Source organism: Prenolepis imparis, unplaced genomic scaffold (assembly GCF_030444845.1).
Source record: "Prenolepis imparis isolate NDT839.2.m4 unplaced genomic scaffold, iyPreImpa1.0 SCAF_10, whole genome shotgun sequence".
Classification (NCBI taxonomy): domain Eukaryota; kingdom Metazoa; phylum Arthropoda; class Insecta; order Hymenoptera; family Formicidae; genus Prenolepis; species Prenolepis imparis.
The window spans coordinates 2,678,541-2,701,742 of NW_028141168.1; the positions used below are offsets into that span (position 1 = coordinate 2,678,541).

At 41.1% G+C, this 23,202-nt stretch overlaps 1 protein-coding gene across 1 annotated transcript; it reads right to left on the reverse strand.

Annotated features, from left to right (window-relative positions):
- Positions 1–1,053: 1,053 nt before the first annotated feature.
- On the reverse strand, positions 1,054–23,202 carry LOC145941418 (uncharacterized). The gene is made up of 2 exons (XM_083047535.1): positions 23,114–23,202; positions 1,054–1,615 (listed from the first exon to the last, which is right to left on the reverse strand). The coding sequence occupies exons 1-2, from the start codon at positions 23,200–23,202 to the stop codon at positions 1,054–1,056; spliced, it is 651 nt and encodes a 216-aa protein (XP_082903661.1).

The window sequence follows — 23,202 nt, forward strand, 5'->3', positions numbered from 1 at the left end:
AGGGACCCCTCGCATCCACTTGGCCACCCTACTGCCACCCGGTCGCACCACCGCTTCCCGCCCGGCCGCCCCACCACCGTTGCCGCCACCACTGCCCAGCCGCTGCTCCTCCGCTTGCCGCCGACGCATTTAAAATTTTTATATTTTGTATTTTTAATTTATATTGATTATCTATTTATCTTATTATTTGTATTTTTTCTTATATATTCATATTATATTATTATATTTCTTATATTTTTATATTATATTCATATTATATTCTTATATATTCTTATATTTTAAATTTTAAATTCACATACACACACACATTTATACGCACACACACACACACACACAAAATTATAAATATTACACATACTTATTTTATGAATAAAAAAAAAATTATTTTAAATATAAAAACACATATTTTACTTTAGAATAATTCCTCTCTTTTCTCCCATTTATATTAAGAATTATTATTATTAATATTGAAAAAAAAAACATTAAAAAAAAAAAAATTCTCTCTCTTGCGAACACCTCGCGCTCTCCTTCGCTGCATCATCTCTCGCGTGCGCCTCTCGCTATCTCTGTCTCTCGCGTTCGCCTCTCTCTCTCTCTCTCTCTCTCCTCGCTGCGCCTCGCGTCATCTCTCTCTCTCTCCTCGCTGCGCCTCGCGTCATCTCTCTCTCTCCACGCTGCGCCTCGCGTCATCTCTCTCTCTCTCTCTCTCTCTCTCTCTCTCTCTCTCTCTCTCTCTCTCTCTCTCTCTCTCCTCGCTGCGCCTCGCGCTATCTCTCTCTCTTTCGTGTACCTCACCGCGACATCTCTCTCCTTCACATGCGCTATCTCTATCTTCTCTCGCGCTACCTCTCTCATGGTCCCTAGCGTCGCGTTCCCCCTTCCCCGCATGACGTCATCCCCCGCAAGGACCATGCAACGAGCTACGTATGAGAGCTGGGACTGCTTACGGGTGGGAGAAAGATGGAGAATGGAAATGCATGCAAAGAAATTACATCATAATTTAGACTTAAAAACTCTTTATTCTTCTTTTAAATATTTTTTTTTTCTTACATATTATGGACTAAAAACTAAAGCTGCCAGCTCGCAATCGATGAGCTGATGCTTGTTGAAGGCGTCGCTAGCGCGTATTACTTTTGATACTTCTTTAGGATTCGTTACATTGGATGCAATATTTGAAAATTGCGTAAACTTGATATCGACTGTATCGGTAATTTTAACCAATCGGTCAAAAGTTACATCAATGCATGGATCGAGATCGAACATACAGTGTAACGTCGATTCGATCATCATCATGCATACATTTGAAGATTCAAGACTTATTAACTTGGCGTCGTTAATCGTACGAACTCGCACTGTTAGCGGTCCAACGCTTATAAAACTGTAGGCATCTTTAGAGTCGTTTCGAAGCAGATTCTGAATATTGTGACGTTGCTCGTAGAGTCCCTTCCACGCTTCGAGAGATAGTATCAGTTCCTTTCCTCGATGATAGTACTCTGCGTTGATACCACTGCTTGGTGGACCCACGTTGATACCAATTGCGAGGAATTTGAACTCGGTAGTTGTCAATGCGTATCGTCTGCCTAGTATACGAATCGCACGACGCTCCAACAAAATGCTGTAAAAACGAAATTAATTTAAAAATAATACAATTTGTAAAAAAAAATATATAGATAGAAAGAAGTTAAACAAAACTTACTCGTCACATTTATTCTCAAACGATGGAGTGTCATCACGACTCGGTACGTAATTATTCACACGTCTGCCGGAGCCACTGCTTCTTTCAGCGTAGTACATATTTCCCAGATTTTAAAAGTGAACAACCAGCACGAACGGTTAACGTAACATTGATCGTATAAAATTAAGAATATACGTGACACTTATTTTTCAAAGTTGTGGGGTAAATGTGGGAGATTCTAGAATACTATTGGCGCTCTGAAATTTAGGAGAAGGGAGAGACGGTGCTCGGATAAAAAGAATTCTTAAACGACTCGCGAGGGAAGGAATGAGGAGGGTGAATAAGAAATAAAACATATTAATGTTTAAATATTTTATTTTTCCAAATCTTGCAATTCTTTGTGGCGTTGCGACCACCAGTTAAATATTTTGAATACATTTTGTAATGCGCAATTCTTAACATATTTTCCACATCGCATAGTGTTTTTAACATCTAGATTATTTAGAGACTCGATATCGTCGTAATCAGCATCCAAGGTCTCAATAATGAAACCGTTTCCCGCGTCATCCAATATATCGGCTAACCATTCTCCCTTTTCAAGTCCTTTTACATATACGAGAAAGGATTCTTCTTCTTCTTCTTCTTCATGTGGTCCATCAACGATAGCTGTTGTAATCAAACGCTGAGCCATGCTATATGGAACGTTTCCATCTTTTCATTGTAATCCATGATGATTTTGAGTCAACCATGAGGCTTGGCGTCTCTCCGATTTTATGAGCACACACCATGGTATAGGACATGCGAAAAAATAATGTGATAAAATAAATCCTCTTCTCAGGATTGCCGCTTCCTTTAATGAATTGTTTATTGAGGATAAACCCCTGTAGATCCACAAACGTTGGTTCGGACATGACGAGATCTCTCTCTTCGATGCATCAGTTAAAAAGAAGAATGACAACCATCTCATAACACTTTGATTTATATTCTGCTATGATTCCCCCTCTCTCTAAATTGTTGGTGCGTTTAGGTGATTTTGCGCACAACGTTGGTCAACGGGTTGTACTGGATCACGCGATCGTGTATGATGAGACAGTACGCAGTGGTATTCATCGGCACATTCTCCTTACACTCGAATTCCAATCTCACATCCACGGTTGCACTCTTGACCGATTCGTTTTGTCGAGAACAATCGATGATCACGAACGGGCCGTTACGTAGAAACATTGAGACGGTGAGACTCGGCTCGAGATACTCGTATCCATAATAGTTCTTGCAGAAACGCGCATATGTATCGTACAGAATCGACCATCTGTTTTTATCGAAATCGAGATTCATATCGTCGTACGGATAACATTCCGAGTTCAGATAGAGTTTCACGTTGGTCATCTTGCAATCGTCGAATCGACTCATATCCTCAGACATGATGTTTTTCCGACCTGTCTGCAGAGCGAAGATAACATATCGTGGCTTCTCCAGCTGAGTCGCTGTCTTAATGGCCCATGAATGCTTGGTTGTACGCTGCAATAGCGGATACTCATACAGATCCCACGAGCGAAAACCCATGCTGAGGTAATGTCCGCTTTCCAGAGCGCGCAGCATCGACAGCTTCTTAATCTCGCTCAACAACACATGTGGCATTCGCCATTGTATCTTGAATATGTTGATCACAGGCTCCAGCGTCGAATCTCCAACCAGACAATTGTTGTCGTTGCGCGATCGTATTAAGATTAACTCATGACGAGCGTTAATCACCACTCGTCTGTAATCCTCACAAAATCCCAATAACATGTAGAGCGGCACGCAAAAATTGAAGTTTCCATTCGCAGTAGTCGGATCAGTCCAGCCGGCGTTTCTCATAATCACGCTTCTATCGGATGATATCGTTACATAGTTTTTGAGCATACTTGTTATTCCCACGTTTCTGTTGCGATCAATCTCCACGCCATCGAGTTCGTATCGAATCTCATCAAACATGAATGCGACACAATTATTTCCCAGTATCACAGCAGATCCTTCGGCTGGTTTATTTATCTTTAGTTCTCCCTCGATGTATAGGAAACTTTCATACAGCAACGTATACAGATCCTGTTGTTATATGGGTATTCTTATCTCATCACTGTGTCCGAATGTTGTGTTAGCGAACGGGTTGTAAGTGTGAGTCTCGATCTTGACGATGCGATTGTCGAAGATTGGCTCGTCTCCGATGTTGAGGATGTCGGTCATTGTTCAGATGTTTCGCACCGCGAATCCCAAAGATTGTAAAAACTCAACGTTTGATGCGTTCAGTTTCTTTTTCTTAGTGCAATCGGATGATTGGATATTAGCAAATGTCGACGTTGTTGTTGTCGCTGGCTCCGTAAAGATTGTGGTATCTCTCGTGTCTTTCGATCCGTTCAACACGAGCATCTCATACGCCGCACACGTACGTTATCGCTGTCGTCGTCGTACGTGCAATCTAATGGTGATCTCTTCTCCTCGAAAATCGAGCAATCGTCTGTCCTGGTCGACAACGCGTAACGTTAAATCCGTAATGCTCCGCACGATGATCGGTAGGTAAATGATGTGCGCTGGTGTTTCCGATATCTTATATCCTGGTAGTACCCTCGGTGAAAATTCATGTATCGTATGAACGAGTTTGCCGTTGCTGTATGCGCCCGCGGTCACATTACATTCTACGCGGATAATGTTCACGTTGATAATATTAATCGGCATGTCTGACTGGTACCATTTTCGCGGCTGCAGTATACGGTTCGAGAATCCCAGCAGCGATCCAATGTTGTTAGGCTTGTTAAAATTCATTCTGTAGGCGCATTTGATCTCGCTCCTCATCGTACTGTAATTAGCGCGGAGCACTATCGGATATTCTTCATCTTCAAAGTCACCATTGCAAATGTTTTTTATCATCGTCACGAACAGCGTGTCGCGGACGTTTTCGTAAAATTGCATGTTTCAAAAACTCATGTATCGCTTGCAGCTCGTACGATTCCTCGGGAATCGTAATTTCCGCGTCATCTTTGCCAAAGTAAAATTTATTATTCGAGGAATTCACGTTCGATATTGTGTGATAAGTCTCAAAATCCGCTAGACCTAGCTCGTATTCATCGTCGCTCAAATCTACGGCGGGAAAGTAGTTTACCGCGAGAACACTACTCTTCCCGGTCAGTGTGAATGTCATAGACATGTTGACAAAACTGTTAAACGAATACTGAGTTAAATAGCGCAATGTCAGTATTTAAATTCGCGTACATCGACCGCTCGGAGAAACTGTAAGCACAATTGTCCACAGATGCTTTGATTGTAAGTTTGAACAGGTGTGTAATTGTATTGTATCTTTGTCACATTTAAATATCGCACCAATTCATTCGGCGGTCGAAGATTGCCGAAACTGTCAAAATATATAGCGCGATCTCCCCTCTTTGCATACGCTACCCAATGAGTACCCGATCCTTTAGCGTTATCCAAATTTACGATGCTGCTCTCGTTTCGATATATGAGGGTTGTCTGAAAAGTTTCCGACCTCAACATGAAGATGGCAGCACTCGTAAACAAAAGTTGGGGAATGTGTTTGCGCATGCTTTGAAAGGTACTCACCAAAATTTCAGCCATTTTGGACGCGCAGTTGTTTGACAATCATTTGAGTGAGTCGATGTGAGTGTTTTTGTGAAAATGGAAAAAATCGAGTATCGAGCTGTCATTAAATATTTGTTTTTGAAAGGCAATACGCCTACGCAAATCAAAGACGAGTTGGACGCTGTGTACGGGGACTCTGCACCATCATTTACCACCGTCAAATTTTGGGTGCTGAATTTAAACGTGGCCGTACCAGCTTGGGTGACGATGAACGTTCGGGACGTCCAAAAACTGCAACCACTGACGATAATATCGCTCAAGTTCAGCAAATGGTGCTAGACAACCGTCGAATTAAAGTTAGAGAGATAGCAGAGGCTATGAACATGTCCAAAGAACGTGTTTGTCACATATTGAATCAAGATTTAGGCATGAGAAAGCTGTCCGCGCGTTGGGTGCCGCGTTTGCTCACTTTGGACCAAAAACGTGTTCGAATGAACATTTCCAACGCTCTGTTGGCGCAGTTTAGGCGCAATAAATCAGAGTTTTGGCGCCGATTAATTACTGTAGATGAAACTTGGATACACCATTATACTCCAGAAACAAAAACACAGTCAAAACAGTGGACTGCGAAGGGGGAATCGGCTCCAAAAAAAGCAAAAGTTGTTCCTTCGGCTGGGAAAGTGATGGCAACTGTTTTCTGGGATAGTCATGGAGTTATCTTAATCGATTATCTTCAAAAAGGAAAAACCATTACAGGAGCATACTACGCATCAGTACTTGACAAGCTGAAGGCAGAAATTGCGGAAAAACGGCCACATTTGCAGAAAAGAAAAATTTTGTTTCACCAAGACAATACGCCGTCTCACACCTCAGCGGTTGCCATGGCGAAAATCCACGAATTACGGTTTGAACTGCTTGACCACCCTCCTTACTCACCAGATCTAGTCTCAAGCGACTTTTTTTGTTCCCTCAGCTGAAAGTTGCGCTCGGAGGATAGAGATTTTCGTCGAATAAGGAGGCCATCACCTTCGTAAACAACTATTTTGCAGAGAAAGACGCCGAGTACTATTTGGACGGGTTGAAGAGATGGGAGCATCGCTGGGAGAAGTGTATAGACTTACAAGGAGACTATGTAGAAAAATAAAAATTAATTTGAAGAAAAAATGTCTTGTATCTTTGTTAGGTCGGAAACTTTTCAGACAACCCTCGTATACCACCAATCGGTAATGAATCACGCATGAAAACGCCTCTAAAATACGGAATGTGCATACGTTTTGCCAGTTGTAGCAATTGTATGTTGGTAGTTACACCCTGCGGCATTTTTAGCGTCTCTTTGGCGTTTTTTTTTTCCTTTTTCTCGTTGAAACTCCTCGTCCATGTTTGTATGGAGCGAGATACAATCCGTGACCTTCCATGGCGTGATTGTGAAGTAGCATCTCTTGCAACTGACGTTGTGCAGCTTTTCCGTCGTTCACCATCTTTGCTACACCAGCCGCTCCACCGACCAGAGATCCGAGCGCGCCCAACATTGGTAGAATCGGCAATACACCCCCACGTTTCGCTACCGGAAGTATTCGTTTCTTCGCCATCTTTTTCTTCGTCTTCGTCTTTGTCGTCTTCAGGCCCATACCGAACTTCGTCTTGGCTTTCATCGCTGCCCAGACAGCTGTGGCGGCGGCTCTCTCACCGAGAGTCGAATCTCTCGCAACGATGCGAGTTTGCGCTTCTTTGGCGAGTATCCTATCTGCCGCTGTCTCTCGATGAGATCGTTACTTCGAGAGTACGCTATATCGTGTTCACGGCACGCCGCGTCCAATGGGTTGATACCTCGATCGCCTCTGGCTAATCGCTTTTGTAATCGCGTGCCCGGACCGCAAAACTGATAGCCGGGGATATGGAATTCGATCGGAAGTACGTTTATCGCCTGATTTAATAGGCCTCTACCTATTTTCGTTGACATTCGCTGCAATCTTTTATCATCGGCGCTGGACCGTCAATGTGCGTTCGCTGCCACGGTCGATTGTAATGTTCGAAACAGCGGCGATAGGTTTGAACCTCCAAATCCGCCTTTATATGTTCCAGAAGTTTGTCCCACACGCAGTGGACGTAATTGCCGCACATTCGTAATAAAACTGTTTTCGACACAAATTGTAGCTGTTCGGCGCTCAAATTACAAATATCGTAAGGACTTGATAGCAAGACAAACATTTTTTTGTTACTGAGCAATTCGCGGTTCCGCGCAGCTATAAATAGGCAGACGTTCGATCCAGTCAGGAGTGTGAACATGAATTTCGTGCGACAACCTTTCGCGATACGCGTGATGAATTACGACGCCAGATTACGATCGATGGGGGACAACGCGGAGATGCGTACACACGGTACGATACTGCCGACTACTATACGCGCAATCGTTTGCGGCCCCTCGAATTGCGGTAAAACTAACGTGTTGATTAGTTTGATAGAAAGCCCGCAACGGCGTCCGCTTTGAAAACGTGTACGTGTACTCAAAGTCGCTGCAACAGCCAAAATATCGGTATCTGGAGAATTTGTTGACGTCGATCGATGAAATCGGCTATTTTACATTCTCCAATAACAGTGACGTCATTCCACCGAGTGAAGCATGTCCAAACTCGATTTTCGTTTTCGATGACGTGGCGTGCGACAAACAAAATACGATAAGAGAATACTTTTCAATGGGACGCCACTCGAACGTCGACTGCTTCTATCTCTGTGAAACATACGCAAGAATACCGAAACATCTTATACGCGACAACGTAAACCTGCTAATCTTATTTAAACAGGATGGTACCAACTTGAAACATGTGTACAACGATCACGTGAATACCGACATGTCATACGAGGATTTCAGTGAATTATGTCGTACTTGTTGGCAGCAAAAGTATGGATTCCTAGTAATAGACAAGGATAGCTCGCTTACAAACGGCCGATACAGAAACGGATTTAACGTGTTCGCGATACCGCAAAACAATTAGTCAGTGCCGATGTTCTGTCGAGAGGAGTGAACCACGAGCGTTCGACACTCTACCGACATGGCTGAGAGCGATAATATTCGCGAGCGTGAAAAGATAGCGAAGGAGATTGCGAAAACGAGTGAATCAATCCGCAAGAAACATCGCGCTTTGAAGACCGGTAAGATCGATGACGATATCGCGGTCAAGACCCATTTTAGACCTATTATTGAGCCGCTACAAAAAATTGTCGACAACTCGATCGCGGTGAAAAACGAGCCGGAAAGTACCGCAAAGATTAAAATCTTACCCATCAAGCGGTACAAGGAGGAGGAGGAGGAGGAGGAGGAAGAGGAGAAGGATGATGCGACACCGAAAAAGAGGAAACGGTCAAACCCGAATCGCTCATCGACACCGCGTACATCGGATGCTTTACTGGATGAACCGATGATAACCTCTATATCATTCGCGACAACGAGAATCGTACAACCTATGATACCCGAAACACTCGCAAACGAAAATGTTTTCGAAACCTCGGGCAGCACGTTCGAAACATCGTTTGTTCGAAACACATTACAAACGCTGGAAGGTCAAGAAATGTTGCGAAAGCACTTGGGACCACTGGGACAAGAGTACATGAGCACTCTCCTCGGTGGCGACAAAGAAAGGAAAATCGATCACGTGTACGGTGTCTATTTCGACAAGGATGAAATGCGTCTCGGTAACAAACGATTCGACATTGACAAATATGACTCTATAATTATAGACAAAGTGAGGTACATTGTTACACCAGGATTATACGAATTGAATTTCAAGAGAATTCCCGATGATGATATTTACACGGAGGATGATATGCATAAATACAAGAGCATATTATTTGCGACGAACGCGCATAAACGCAATTATGACACACAAGGCCAATTACGAAGCAACAGGGGATACAAATACAAACATATAATCGCACCATTGATATCGATTGAAAAGAAAAAATCTGGAAAGGGAGTATTCATGCCTCACGCGATGGCGCTAACCGACAATAAGATCGATTACATACACTGGGATGACCCCAACGAGCTAGTGGATCGGGTACGATTGCTGGACGCTTCGCGCCGAGCTGGCCACAACGCTCACGACAATGAGATCCTGTCGATCATCGAGGAACTTCGCGAACCAGGTATTATTATAAATTGAATGGTGTCTCGACAAATCTAATCAGTCGATCAGCGTCACTCGTATCGGGGGAAAAAAAATGCCTATCAACAAATTTGGATTATTCGAACCAAGAAATGATGCAACCGGCACAAGCGGTTCTTGGGATAGATTGGTGAAAAGTTATGTGCACGAAACCGCTCTGTGTCGCGTCGTTACGGACTATGACGCAAGGTCGCGAAAGATTCGTCGTGTAGCGCAACCTGAGGCTGACACCGATGCCGTCAACAAACTGTATGTGGAATCCTGCGTTAAAAGATTGATGAATCAACAGAAAGAATCAGATGAGAAGCTGACTTCGTTCGAGAAGGATGTGCGGGTAATACAGATTGTGATAAACGAACTTCAACGCGCGGCTAACGCTAACTCAGAAACGGCTATCAACCTGAATGAGCAGCAGTGAACGGGTTAGGAGTGGCTATCGAACGGTTATCGAACATCTACGAAGGGTTATCGAACGGCTACGAAAAATTATCGAACAGCTACGAAGGATTATCGAACTACTATCTAACTACAATGAGTGGCAATGGTAGTGAACGGCTTAGCAACAGCTGCGAACGAGGCTACCAACAACTCAAGCAGGGCTGCGAACGGGTCAGGAACGGGTCAGGAACGGGTTAGGAACGGCTACGAACGGCTCAAGAACGGGTCAAGAACGGCTACAAACGGGTCAGGAACGGCTTAAGAACGGCTATTGAAGAACGACAAACGAAAATGAATCATAAAACGAGCGACAAACGGAGATCGAGAAAAACCGATAAAGCAAAGAAACAACATAGTTTGGAGAAACGGCAGTTGGTGAACGAACTGCACGCGCCGGCAAGGAAATATTTTCCCCGAAGACACGTCATAGTGCGGGGATACGATGACCTGTGGCAAGCTGACATCGTCGAGATGCGTCCGTACTCCCGTTTCAACAGAGGTTACCACTACATACTCACCATCATCAATGTGTTGAGCAAGCATGCGTGGGCCATTCCACTCAAGAGTAAAGGTGGAAGCAAGACGGCTGACGCTATCGCCGAGATAATTCGAGATAGCAAGAGATGCCCGAGAAATATGCAAACCGATATGGGGAAAGAATTTTATAACGCCGACGTGCAACGGCTTATACGGAAACATGACATCAATCACTATTCTACATATTCGGTATTGAAGGCATCGGTCGTCGAGCGATTCAATTGCACGCTGAAGAACGATATGTGGAAGATGTTTACGCTGAACGGAACTTACAAGTGGATCAACGCGTTGTCGCGACTCGTATCGGATTACAACGCGCGCAAGCATCAAACGATCGGCATGAGACCCATCGACGTTACCCCCGCGATCGCTGAAAGACTCTTGGTTACCGTGTACAATCACGTAAATATCGCGGGTCCGGCAAAGTTCAAAGTAGGTGACCCGGTACGCGTTAGCAAGTACAAGAAACTTTTCGAGAAGGGTTACACGCCAAATTGGACAACCAAAGTATTTAAGATTATTAAAGTGCAGCGTACTAATCCCGTAAGCTATCTACTGGAGGACTATCGCAAAACATCTATCGCTGGAGCGTTTTACGAGCACGAATTGCATCGCACAAATTATCCAGACGTGTATCTCGTGGAGAAAATACTGCGCAGGAGGGGTGACGAGGTTTACGTGAAATGGCTGGAATTTGACAATTCGCACAACTCTTGGATACATAAGGATAATGCAATTTAATTCAAACTGTATTTATTAATTTCTTAAAATTAAAAAATATATAATGTGTACAACATATAAAAATATATGAAATATTAAAATATACAAAATCTTTATTAATACATCCTTTCCAATAATCGTTATAATATACATATATGAAATATGAAATACAAAATATTATACACACACACACATTATATTACATTATATTTTATAAGGGTATCTGGTAATGTCCCCATGGTAATGTGTCAGTCGAATCAGGTATGATATACCGCTTATCGTCGTATGGACTTAGAGCAATTTTTGTCTCGCGGATGGTATACACTTCATGCAATTTCGATCTAATACATGACTGCTGACGTGTCATTACAATCTCGTCATTCAGACACCGCGTATAATCGTCAAATGTTATCGTTCTCGCGACAACGTTACTTTTGACACCTTTTGCTTTTTTAGTGTCCTTTTTGCCGTCCACCCTAACCGCGTACATTTTTGCTCTAAGCCCAACGAATTCGGTCATTATCGTGCCATTATTTTCATCCTTCATTAGACCCGGTACTTTTTTATTCACAAGTGGTATACCGTATGCATTATCCGTAGCGTAATCGCTCGTATCGAATCTAGCGATATCGCGTTTCATATTTTCATATATGTCTTCGCATTTAATATGGTATATTAAACTGTCTGTGTCAGTGTACATTATCCGGCATCTGTCACGATAGAGCGGTGACATGTACTCGTGATGAAATTCGTACAAACATGTTTTAGAGATGTCGAGTATGCACATGCCGACATAGATTGGTTTGTTAAATTTTACTTCTAGTTTAGGTAATTCTACGGCAATTAAATTTTCCGAAAAGACGCTCCTACTATGAAAATTTGGTTTCGCTATCATCGCCTCTGCTCCGTATCGTCCGTCCCACTTTGTCAGTAATTTTACATCTACATGATTACGCACATTTTTCATCGTTTTGCCAAATACCGCGTTGTTCATCAATTTATATAAATTTTTCTCAAAATCATTTTTCGATTGTGTTCTAAATTGTGTGTTAAGTTCAATGTAGCCGCGAAGCCATGCGGATTGAGTAAATTGTAATACGCGATGTATCTTTACGATATGAAGACCGTGACGCGTGCACTGCTGCAGGTTGCGGTAGTGTATGACGTAACGCTTCTTGTCGTATAGCGTTGCGAGAAGCTTATCTTCCCGCTTGCCTGGCGGCTTGTCGCGTGTCGGGCAAAACAGTAGGTCAGTATGCGTGTCGTGAAGATGTTGTGGATATTCTAAATCTACTTCGAGGATATAGCCTGTAGGTGAATCGAGCGCGATAGATGATATGTCAAAGTTAGATACATCGTCGACCCATCGAAAATCGGCATAAGACAGTGGTTGACACATTGCCCATCCGTACAAATTATTTACATCTAAATACATTAAATATGATGATGGTTTCGATGGATCATATGACTGCATGTACTTGTTATTAACATGCGCGTATCTGTTAGAACATTGACTTACAAGGGACATGTCACAACTGTCCGGAACCGATTTGATTCTTCTTCAAATATGTTGTTAAATACACAAATCTAAAAGACACGTATTTTTTTATATGTGCGGATATTGAGTTTTAAGGGGTGAAACACCCCTTTAAAGAAAAACGGTATTTTTCTTTAGGATCGAATATCTGGTAAACTATAAGAGGTAGAAAAAAAAGACATACAACAAATTTTAATGGCTTGAAGAGTACTTTAAAGTTATATGAACAAAATTTTTTTATTTTGAAAAAAAAAATTAAGTGATGGAGGTATTTAAAAAAAAATAGAAATAAAAAAATGCGCGACCTGTTGGAGCGGTCCCGCCAAGTCACCACCTTGGAATATTTTGAATGGGTGCTGCGCTGCGAGGAATTTATCAAATTGCTCGAAGAAAGCCGTAACAAGCGTCCGCGGCTCTCGATTGGATATAGACAATCTTTGGTGGCTAGAATCGCGCGACTCGAGGGTGCAAAAATTCGATTGCAGAAACAGTTTATATCCAGTGGTAGTGAATACAGTGGCGAGAATAACGCGGAAAGACTCGTTTGGCGAGAGATTGATACGGCGTTCGAGAGCCGCATCTTGACCGGTGCGGTAATAAACAATAATTACATCGAACCTCGTCAATTTCTCGAGGATGCCAAAGACATTGTGATCGAGCATGTGCAGAAAGTGATGCAAAAACACATTAATGTAAAAGTGAACACCGTGTTTAATGGCGAGTTTGTGTCCGGTGATAAACGTGCCAACAAAAGTGTCAATACAAAAAACTATGAACTCTTTCGCACGTTCGATTTACACGAGTGGTACGAGCGCCGCGTTATCGAACCCACGCTAGCATCGCTAGAAGAATTTCAAGAACGCGATAGTGGTTGGACGTTATCACAAATAATTAACTTGACTATAAATATAAACAAGTATAATTCAATGCGCGCGGGGTGTTATCTAAACTTGCCGCGAGAAATTGTGACAAAGAGAGCGGTGGTGAACGTGCGATCAACGGACAATGCATGTTTCGCATGGTCAGTGGTGGCCGCTATGCATCCAGTTGCGAAATATAGTGAGAGAACATCATCATATCCTCATTACACAACAGTGCTAAATGTACAAAGCATTGAGTTTCCAGTGACCATAAATCAAATTAAAAAGTTTGAACTAGCAAATAACATTTCGATAAATGTGTACAGCATCGAAGAAAAGAACATTGTCTCGATACGTCTCAGTGAACAGAAGAAAGACAGACACATCAACTTGCTGTACGTGGAAGACAGCAACAACATTGGACATTTCGCGTGGATCAAGAATCTCTCCCGGCTCGTGAGCTCGCAATTGAGCAAAAACAATGACAGAAAATATATCTGCGATCGGTATGTAAATTTATTGCAAATTATATAAATAAATGTGCAATTGTTTATAATTGTAATTTTACAGATGGCTGCATTATTTCGGTTCGGAAGACAAGTTGCAGTCACATACAGTAGACTGCGGAAAGATGAATGACTGCGCTATCCGGTTACCGAGCGATAAGGACAAGTGGCTCGCGTTCAACAACTTTAATCGCAAAGAGCGACTTCCTTTTGTCGTATACGCAGATCTCGAATGTGTGCTGACAAAGACGGATAAGAAGGAAGAAGAAAAGAATTTATATCAATATCACCAAGTATTTATTATAGCATATTATGTACATTGCTCATATGACGATTCATTATCCGAATATTATTCTCGTCGTAGTGTAGATTGCGTTTCGTGGTTTTCCGAACAACTACAAAATTTAGCGATACGCGTAAAGAATATTTTAGCAACTAACGTCCCCATGGTAAATTTAACATCAGACGAATGGGAAAAATTTCATAGCGCGACGCATTGTCATATATGTGAGAAACCATTCACGCAAGATGACGATACACGCGTACGCGATCATTGCCATCTGACCGGGCGGTACAGAGGTCCAGCACACTCAAATTGCAACTTAAATTATAAAAACTCTTTTTGTATTCCAATAGTATTTCATAATTTATCCGGTTACGACTCACATTTCATAATTAAGGAAATAGCTACAGCGTTCGAAGGGAGAATCGAATTACTTTCAATAACTAAAGAAAAATATATATCATTTACAAAAAATGTTCAAATTGCAGAAGACAAATCGAGAAATATTAAATTACGTTTTATCAATTCATATAAATTTCTCAATACTAGTCTCGACAAATTGGCATCATTTCTAAGTAAAGATAAACTCAAAAATTTACAATTGAAATTTCAAGATTTATCAACCGAAAATTTCGAATTATTAACACGGAAAGGTGTCTTTCCATACGAATACATTGACTGTTTTGAAAGGTTACATGATACATGTCTACCACCGCGCGAATCATTTTACAGTTCCTTGACCGGCGACACTGTATCCGAGAACGATTACGCGCACGCCGAAAACGTCTGGAAGCGGTTCTCCATTCAAACACTGGGCGAATATAGCGACTTATATTCAAAAACTGATGTTATGTTATTAGCTGACATTTTTGAAAATTTCCGGGATAAATGTATCGAGAGTTATGGGCTCGACCCCGCGTATTACTATACTCTCCCCGGGTATACGTGGGACGCCATGTTAAAGCATACACGTGTAAATTTCGAACTGCTCACAGACATTGATATGGTAATGTTTATCGAACGGGATATACGCGGTGGATTGAGTCAATGTTCAAACAGATATGCACACGCTAATAACAAGTACATGCAGTCGTACGATCCATTGAAACCATCTTCATATCTAATGTATTTCGATGTAAATAATTTGTATGGATGGACAATGTGTCAACCATTGCCTTATGCTGATTTTCAATGGGTCGACGATGTATCTAATTTCGACACATCATCTATCGCGCTCGATTCACACACAGGATACATCCTCGAGGTAGATTTAGAATATCCGCGACATCTTCACGACACGCACACTGACCTACCGTTTTGCCCGACACGCGACAAGCCGCCAGGCAAGCGGGAAGATAAGCTTCTCGCAACGCTATACGACAAGAAGCGATATGTGATACACTACCGCAACCTGCAGCAATGTACGCGTCACGGCCTTCGCGTTGCAAAAATACATCGCATATTACAATTCGCGCAATCTCCATGGCTTCGAAATTATATCGAACTTAATACGCAATTTAGAACGCAAGCAAAAAATGATTTTGAAAAAAATTTATATAAATTGATGAATAATGCAGTATTCGGCAAAACGATGGAAAATGTGTGTAATCGGGTTGATGTAAAACTTATCACACATTGGGAAGAAAGATACGGTGCAGAGGCAATGATTGCGAAACCAAATTTCCACAGTACAAGCATCTTTTCTGAAAATCTAATCGCTGTAGAATTACGCAAACTCGAGGTAAAATTTTATAAACCAATCTATGTTGGCATGTGCATACTCGACATCTCCAAAACATGTTTATATGAATTTCATCATGAGTACATGTCACCGCTGTATCGTGACAGATGCCGGGTAACCGACACAGACAGCCTAATATACCACATCGAATGCGAAGATGTGTACGAGAATATAAAGCGCAACCTCGACAAATTTGATACGAGCGATTACACTGCGGACAATGTGTACGGTATACCGCTCGTGAATAAAAAGGTACCCGGTCTAATGAAAGATGAAAACAACGGTGTGATTATGACCGAATTTGTAGGGCTTAGAGCAAAAATGTATGCCTTGCGAGTGGATGGCCAGAAAGATACGAAAAAAGTAAAAGGTGTCAAGAGTAACGTTGTCGCGAGAACGATAACGTTTGATGATTATACGCGGTGTTTGAATGAAGAGATTGAAATGACACGTAGTCAGTCATGTATAAGATCGAAATTGCATGAAGTATACACCATTCGCGAAACAAAAGTTGCTCTAAGTCCTCACGATGACAAGCGGTATATCATACCTGAAACCACTGATACATTACCATGGGGACATTATAAAATACCTTTGTAAATAATATTTGTTGTAATATATATATATATATTTTGTATAAATATGTATATTATATGTATATTTGTATTTATAAAATTATTAGATAAATATATTGTAAAATAAACAGTGTACAGATATTTTAAATAAATGTTTATAATACATTATTTTTATGAATCCATGAGTTGTGAGATTTATCCAGTCCCAACCATTTCACATAAACATCATCGCCTTTTTTCCGCAAAATCTTTTCCACGAGATATACATCGGGATTTGTAACTCGTACTCGTAGAATCCTCCGGCGACGGAATTTCCGCGCGAATCTTCAAGTATATATGTCGCAGGATTAGTTTTCTGCACTTTGATAATTTTAAATATTTTGGTAGTCCAATTTGGTGTAAAACCTTTTTCGAAGATGGTCTTGAATTTACTCACGCGTACCTGACAGCCTACTTTGAATCTTGCCGGAGCAGCAATTTTTAAGTTACTGTATATCGTATTTAAAAGTTTTTCGGCAATCTCCGGAGTAACATCGATAGGTTTCATGCCGATAGTGCGATGTTTTCGCGCATTGTACTCTGCAACGAGTCGGGACAGCGCGTCGATCCACTTGTAATTGCCATTAAGTGTAAACGTTTTCTACATATTGTTCTTTAAAGTACGATTAAATCGTTCCACCATTGAGGCTTTCATAACAGAATACGTCGAGTAATGATTGATGTTGTGTTTTTTTACGAGTTTCTGCACATTTGCATTATAAAATTCTTTTCCTCTATTGGTTTGTATGTTTCTCGGACATCTCTTGCTATCTCGAATTATCTCGGCGATAGCGTCAGCTGTTTCGCGTCCGCTCTTATTCTTGAACGGCACGGCCCATGCATACTTGCTCAACACATCGATGACGGTGAGTATGTAATTGTATCCTTTGTTGACTCTTGCATAAGGACGCATCTCGACCACGTCAGCTTGCCACAGGTCGTCGTATCCACGTACTATGACGCGTCAACGCGGAAAATTTCTTCTCGCTGGAGCGTGCAATTCCTCCACAAGTAGCTGCTTTTCAGAGGTGTTTGATCGAGGCATTTTTAATAATGTGATATAATTTTCACGTACAGATCTTTATGTATCTTTTGATGTAGTCTGCGTTACAGTCATTTTATCCAGTTAATAATAGCGCCTGCATATTCCTTTCAAGCCTGATTATTTTTTTCTCAATTTCTTTCTGTTGATCTCTCAAAAGCTTGACACTCGCTTCGACATATCGTTTGTTGGCTGCATCATTATCATCTTCCGGTTGCGCTACACGTCGTATCTTGCGCGACCTTGCGTCATAGCCGGAGGTTGTTAGACACAGAGTGTTATCGCGCACGTAATTTCTTAGTAATCCATTCCATTGATAATATGTATTATTATTCGACGTTCCAAGTGATAATCCAAATTTATTAATCGACATTTCGATACCACTAATATTGACAGACTCGTAACGTGGATGTATAACTTATTTTATAATAATACCAGCTTCGTAAAGTTCCTCGATAATCGACAATATTTCATTGTCGTGGGCGTTGTTGCCGGCTTGACGTGAAGCTTCGAGCAATCGCAGACGATCTACCAACTCGTTGGGATCATTCCAATGCACGTAATCAATCTTATTATTGTTTAAGGTCATAGCACGCGGTATACCTTTTCCAGATTTTTTATCAGATAATAATGGTGCGATTATATATTTATATTTGTATCCCTTGTTACCTAATACTGGCTGATTCACATTACCATTTCGTCTGTGCGCATTTGTTCTTATTAATATACTTTTGTAGTTCTGCAAGTCGTTTGCAGTATATATTTCATCGTCGGGAATTCTCTTGAAAACCAACTCGTAAAGACCTGCTGTTCCAACGTATTTTGATCCATCGATAATAATATTATCATTTTTATCCACATCGAAATTTTTATTACCGAGCATCATTCCTTTGTCGATAAATTTAACACCGTATACGTAATCCATCTTGGAATTTTTATCTTGACTCAATATAGCTGCCACATATTTTTGAGCAAGTGGACCCAGGTGATTTCGCAATGAATTTTGACCCTCAGATGTTTGTAATGAATGTTGAATTGATGTCACAAGCGATTCAGGTGAAGTCTCGAAAATTTCCTCGATAGACGTCTTATCATGCAATAATTGCCTTGGTTGTACATCTTGTATCGGAGTAGAAGTAGTTGTTCCATCCAATAATTGTTGCATTCGCCTGCTTTTGATTCGCTTTGAAGTAGAAGTTATACCGCTCAATGATATATTTGATCGCTTTGTTTTAAACTCTTTTTTCTCTCCGAGCATACTCGATGGTTCAATCTTTTCTTCACCAGACTTAACACCGACGGTATTTTCAATAAGCTGTTTCAGAGGTTCAGAGATTGGTTTAAAATGCCTCTCCAATGCATCGTCCTCCTCCATTTTACCAGTTTTCAAGAAACGATATTTTTTACGGATTGAATCGCTCGTTTTCGCAATCTCTCTCACAATCTTTTCACGATCGTTATTCATCATGTTGCAATTTAGACGTTGCTCGATCAATGTGTCGAAAGCGACTAATTGCTTTGTGGTATTGCAAATTCATTAAATCCTTTTCTATATCGTCCATTAGTCAGCGGACTGTCCTTGTCAATCGCCGCGAATCCATATTTATGTTGTCAACATTTCTGGCAAAAAGCGCGAAAATTATCGTAAGACATATCTGTATTTACGTGATCGTTGTACACATGTTTCAAGTTTGTCCCATCTTGTTTAAATAAAATTAATAAGTTTGCATTGTCACGTATAAGATGCTTGGGTATCTTGGCATACGTTTGACAAAGATAGAAACAGTCGACGCTCGAGTGTCGTCCCATTGCAAAATACTCTCTTATCATATCTTGCTTGTCGCATGCCACGTCATCAAAGATAAAAATGGAATTCGGAAGCGCCTCACTCGGTGGAATGACATCGCTATTATTAGAGAATGTAAAATAACCAATTTCTTCTATCGGTGATAGCAAATTTTCCAAATATTGATATTTCGGTTGTTGAAGCGATTTCGAGTAAACGTACATGTTCTCGAAGCGAACACCATACGGGCTTTCTATCAAACTAATCAACGTGTTAGTTTTACCGCAATTCGAGGGGCCGCAGATGATACCGCGTATAGTATTTGGTAGCATGTTTTCATGTCTGCGTATTTCTTTATCCAACATTAACCGTGTTTTATCGTCGAAATTTGTAACTTTGATTATCGTCGATTGCTGAACGAACCGCATGTTTTCTCTCGAATGAATGAAGAATGAATGAGTCATGGAGAGCCTATTTATAGCTGCGCGGAACCATGAATCGCTCAGTACCGAAAAAATGTTTGTTCTGCTAACAAGTGCTTCCGATATTCACGGTTTAAGCGCCGAACAGCTGCAATTTGTGCCAAAAGCATTTTTATTGCGATATGAAAATCACATCCACTACGTGTGGGACAAGCTTCCGGAACACATAAAGGCGGATCCAGAGATTCAGACCTGTCGCCGCTGTTTCAAACATTACAATCGACCGTGGCAGCAAACGCACATCGACGGTCCAGCGCCGATAATAAAGGATTGCAGCGAATGTCAACGAAAATAGGTAGTGGTCTCTTTAATCGCGCGATAAACGCCCTTCCGATCGAATTCCATATCCTCGGCTATCAGTTTTGCGGTCCGGGGACTCATTTGGAAAAGCGATTGGCTAGAGGTGATCGAGGTATTATTCCATTGGATGCCGCGTGTCGCGAGCACGACATTGCATATTCTCAAAGCAACGCCCTCAGAGAACGACACGTTGCTGATAATATACTCGCTGCGAAAGCGCGAAAACGTATTACTGCGAGAGATTCGACTCTTGGTGAAAGAGCAGCCGCTACGACTGTTTGGGCAGCTATGAAAGCAAAGACAAAATTCGGTATGGGGATGAAGACGAAAAAATCTTTGGAAAAGAAGAAGAAACGAATACTGCCTGTGGCGAAGCGTGATGGTATCTTGCCAATTTTACCATTGTTGGGAGTTCTCGGTTCGTTGGCCGGTTGAGCAGCGGGAGTCGCAAAGGCTGTAAATGATAGCAAGGCTGCGCAACGTCAGCTTGAAGAAATGCAACGTCATAATCGCGCTATGGAAGGTCGTGGAGTTTATCTCGCTCCATACAAGCATGGACAGGGATTCTCAACTAAGAAAAAAAAAACGTAAAAAAAACGCTAAAAATGCCTGTGGGTGTAACAACTAATGTACAATTAGAACAACTGGCAAGACGTATGCGTATACCATTCTTTGGAGGTGTTTTCATGCGCAATAATTTACCGATAAGCGGTATACGACAAAATGAAAGCGGTATTGTAAATTTGGATGACGTTGATGGTTCCGGTACCCATTGGGTGGCATATGTAAAGAGAGGAAATCGAGCAATATATTTCGATAGTTTTGGCAATCTTCAATCTAGTCCAGTCAAATTAGATCAAAATATAGCGATTTAAAAAAATAATCGGTGAAAAGCTATAAATAGTTTTCCTACTTTTTGTCATAGATTTTATTTAAGCTATCTGTGCCCTTTTGTAGGTTGATTGTATTATTGAATTTTTTAATATACAACATTTCCGCGATTTCTCTCTTTTTCTCATATTTCTCATTATGTAATATATTAGGTTTTGTCCAAATCAAATTCATGTCCGAATTCCAATTTATGTTTACTTATAACGGAATGATTGGTTTCATGCAATTTTATATTGTTAAAATGCTCTTTCACTCGAGTACGTAAGCGCCTTTTTGTTTGGCCGATATATGACGCATTACAGTTTTTGCAATCTAATTTATATACAACATTAGTTCTCTGATCATTATCTAAACTATCTTTACCACTTTTAATCAATGTATTTAGTTTTTTTTTTGGTTATTTTATAGACGTTGAAGCCCATGCCACGCATAACACGACATAGATCATAACTCACATCTTTAGCATATGGCAATGAAATAAAAGATGTTCTGTCAGATTGTCCACGATTCATATCACAATCATTATTGTGATTACGATTTTTTAATACATTAATTCCTTTTTGTATATGTCGTTTGATGATGTGTTTAGGGAAACAATTATTAAGTAAGATATCATTCACCATCTCAATGTTTTTATGATGGAAAATGTCATTGGATAGTAGAATGACATGATCAACCAGATTATAAATAGTATTAATTTTATATTTTAAAGGGTGGTTAGAAAAAAAAAGTTTTATCTTCCAGAACATGTAGGTTTCCTGTACCAATTAGTAATGAGTCTATTGTCAGAACGAATGATCGTTGTATTTAGGAAATTAATGGAAGAACTGACTTCAATTTCATATGTGAAATTCAAGCGTTGGTGGTAATTATTAAAAGTCATTAATATCTCATCTATTTTTGTACGTGGCAATATAGCAAAAACGTCGTCTACATATCTATAATATATGGGGACAGTGAAACTTAACAAACTTAAACATTGTGTCTCCAAATCATCCATCACAATATCTGCTATGATAGGTGATAAAAGAGAACCCATCGGGCTGCCAAATATTTGTTCATAAAACTGACCATTGAAGCTGAAACTAGTTGAATCTAAAATCAATTCTATTGGATGTAAAAATTGAGCTAAATTGAAATTTGTGTTCTTAGCAGTATCAATCCAACGTTTCTTAATGGCATTTAAAACCAACTCTTTAGGAATATTTGTGAATAATGAACTAACATCTAAAGATATCATTATATCATTATCATTAATAAAAGTATCTTTAATATTTTTAACGTTTATCACTCGTTTATCGCAGTCTGTAACGCTAACTCAGAAACGACTACGAACGGCTCAGAAACGGCTTCGAACGAGTCAGAAACGGATTTGAACGGGTCAGAAACGACTACGAACGGCTCAACAACGGCAATGAACGGGTCAAGAACGACTCAGAAACGGCTTTGAACGGGTCAGAAACGACTACGAACGGCTCAAGAACGGCAAAGAACGGGTCAAGATCGGCTCAAGAACGGCTACGAACGGCAACGAATGGGTCAAGAACGGCTCAAGAACGTCTCGAGAACGGCTTTGAACGGGTCAGAAACGACTACGAACGGCTCAAAAACGGCTTTGAACGGGTCAGAAACGACTACGAACGGCTCAAGAACGGCAAAGAACGGCTACGAACGGGTCAAGAACGGCTACGAACGGTAACGAACGGCTCAAGAACGGCTTTGAACAAGTCAAAAACAGCTCAAGAACGGCTTTGAACGGGTCAGAAACGACTACGAACGGCTCAAGAAGGGCAACAAACGGCTTTGAACGGGTCAGAAACGACTACGAAAGCCGTTCGTAGTCGTTTCTGACTCGTTCAAAGCCGTTTATGAGCCGTTCATAGTCGTTTCTGACCCGTTCAAAGCCGTTTCTGAGCCTTTCGTAGTCGTTTCTGACCCGTTCAAAGCCGTTCTTGAGCCGTTTTTGACCTGTTCAAAGCCGTTCTTGAGCCGTTCATGACCCGTTCGTTGCCGTTCTTGAACCGTTCTTGACCCGTTCGTAGCCGTTCTTGAGCCAT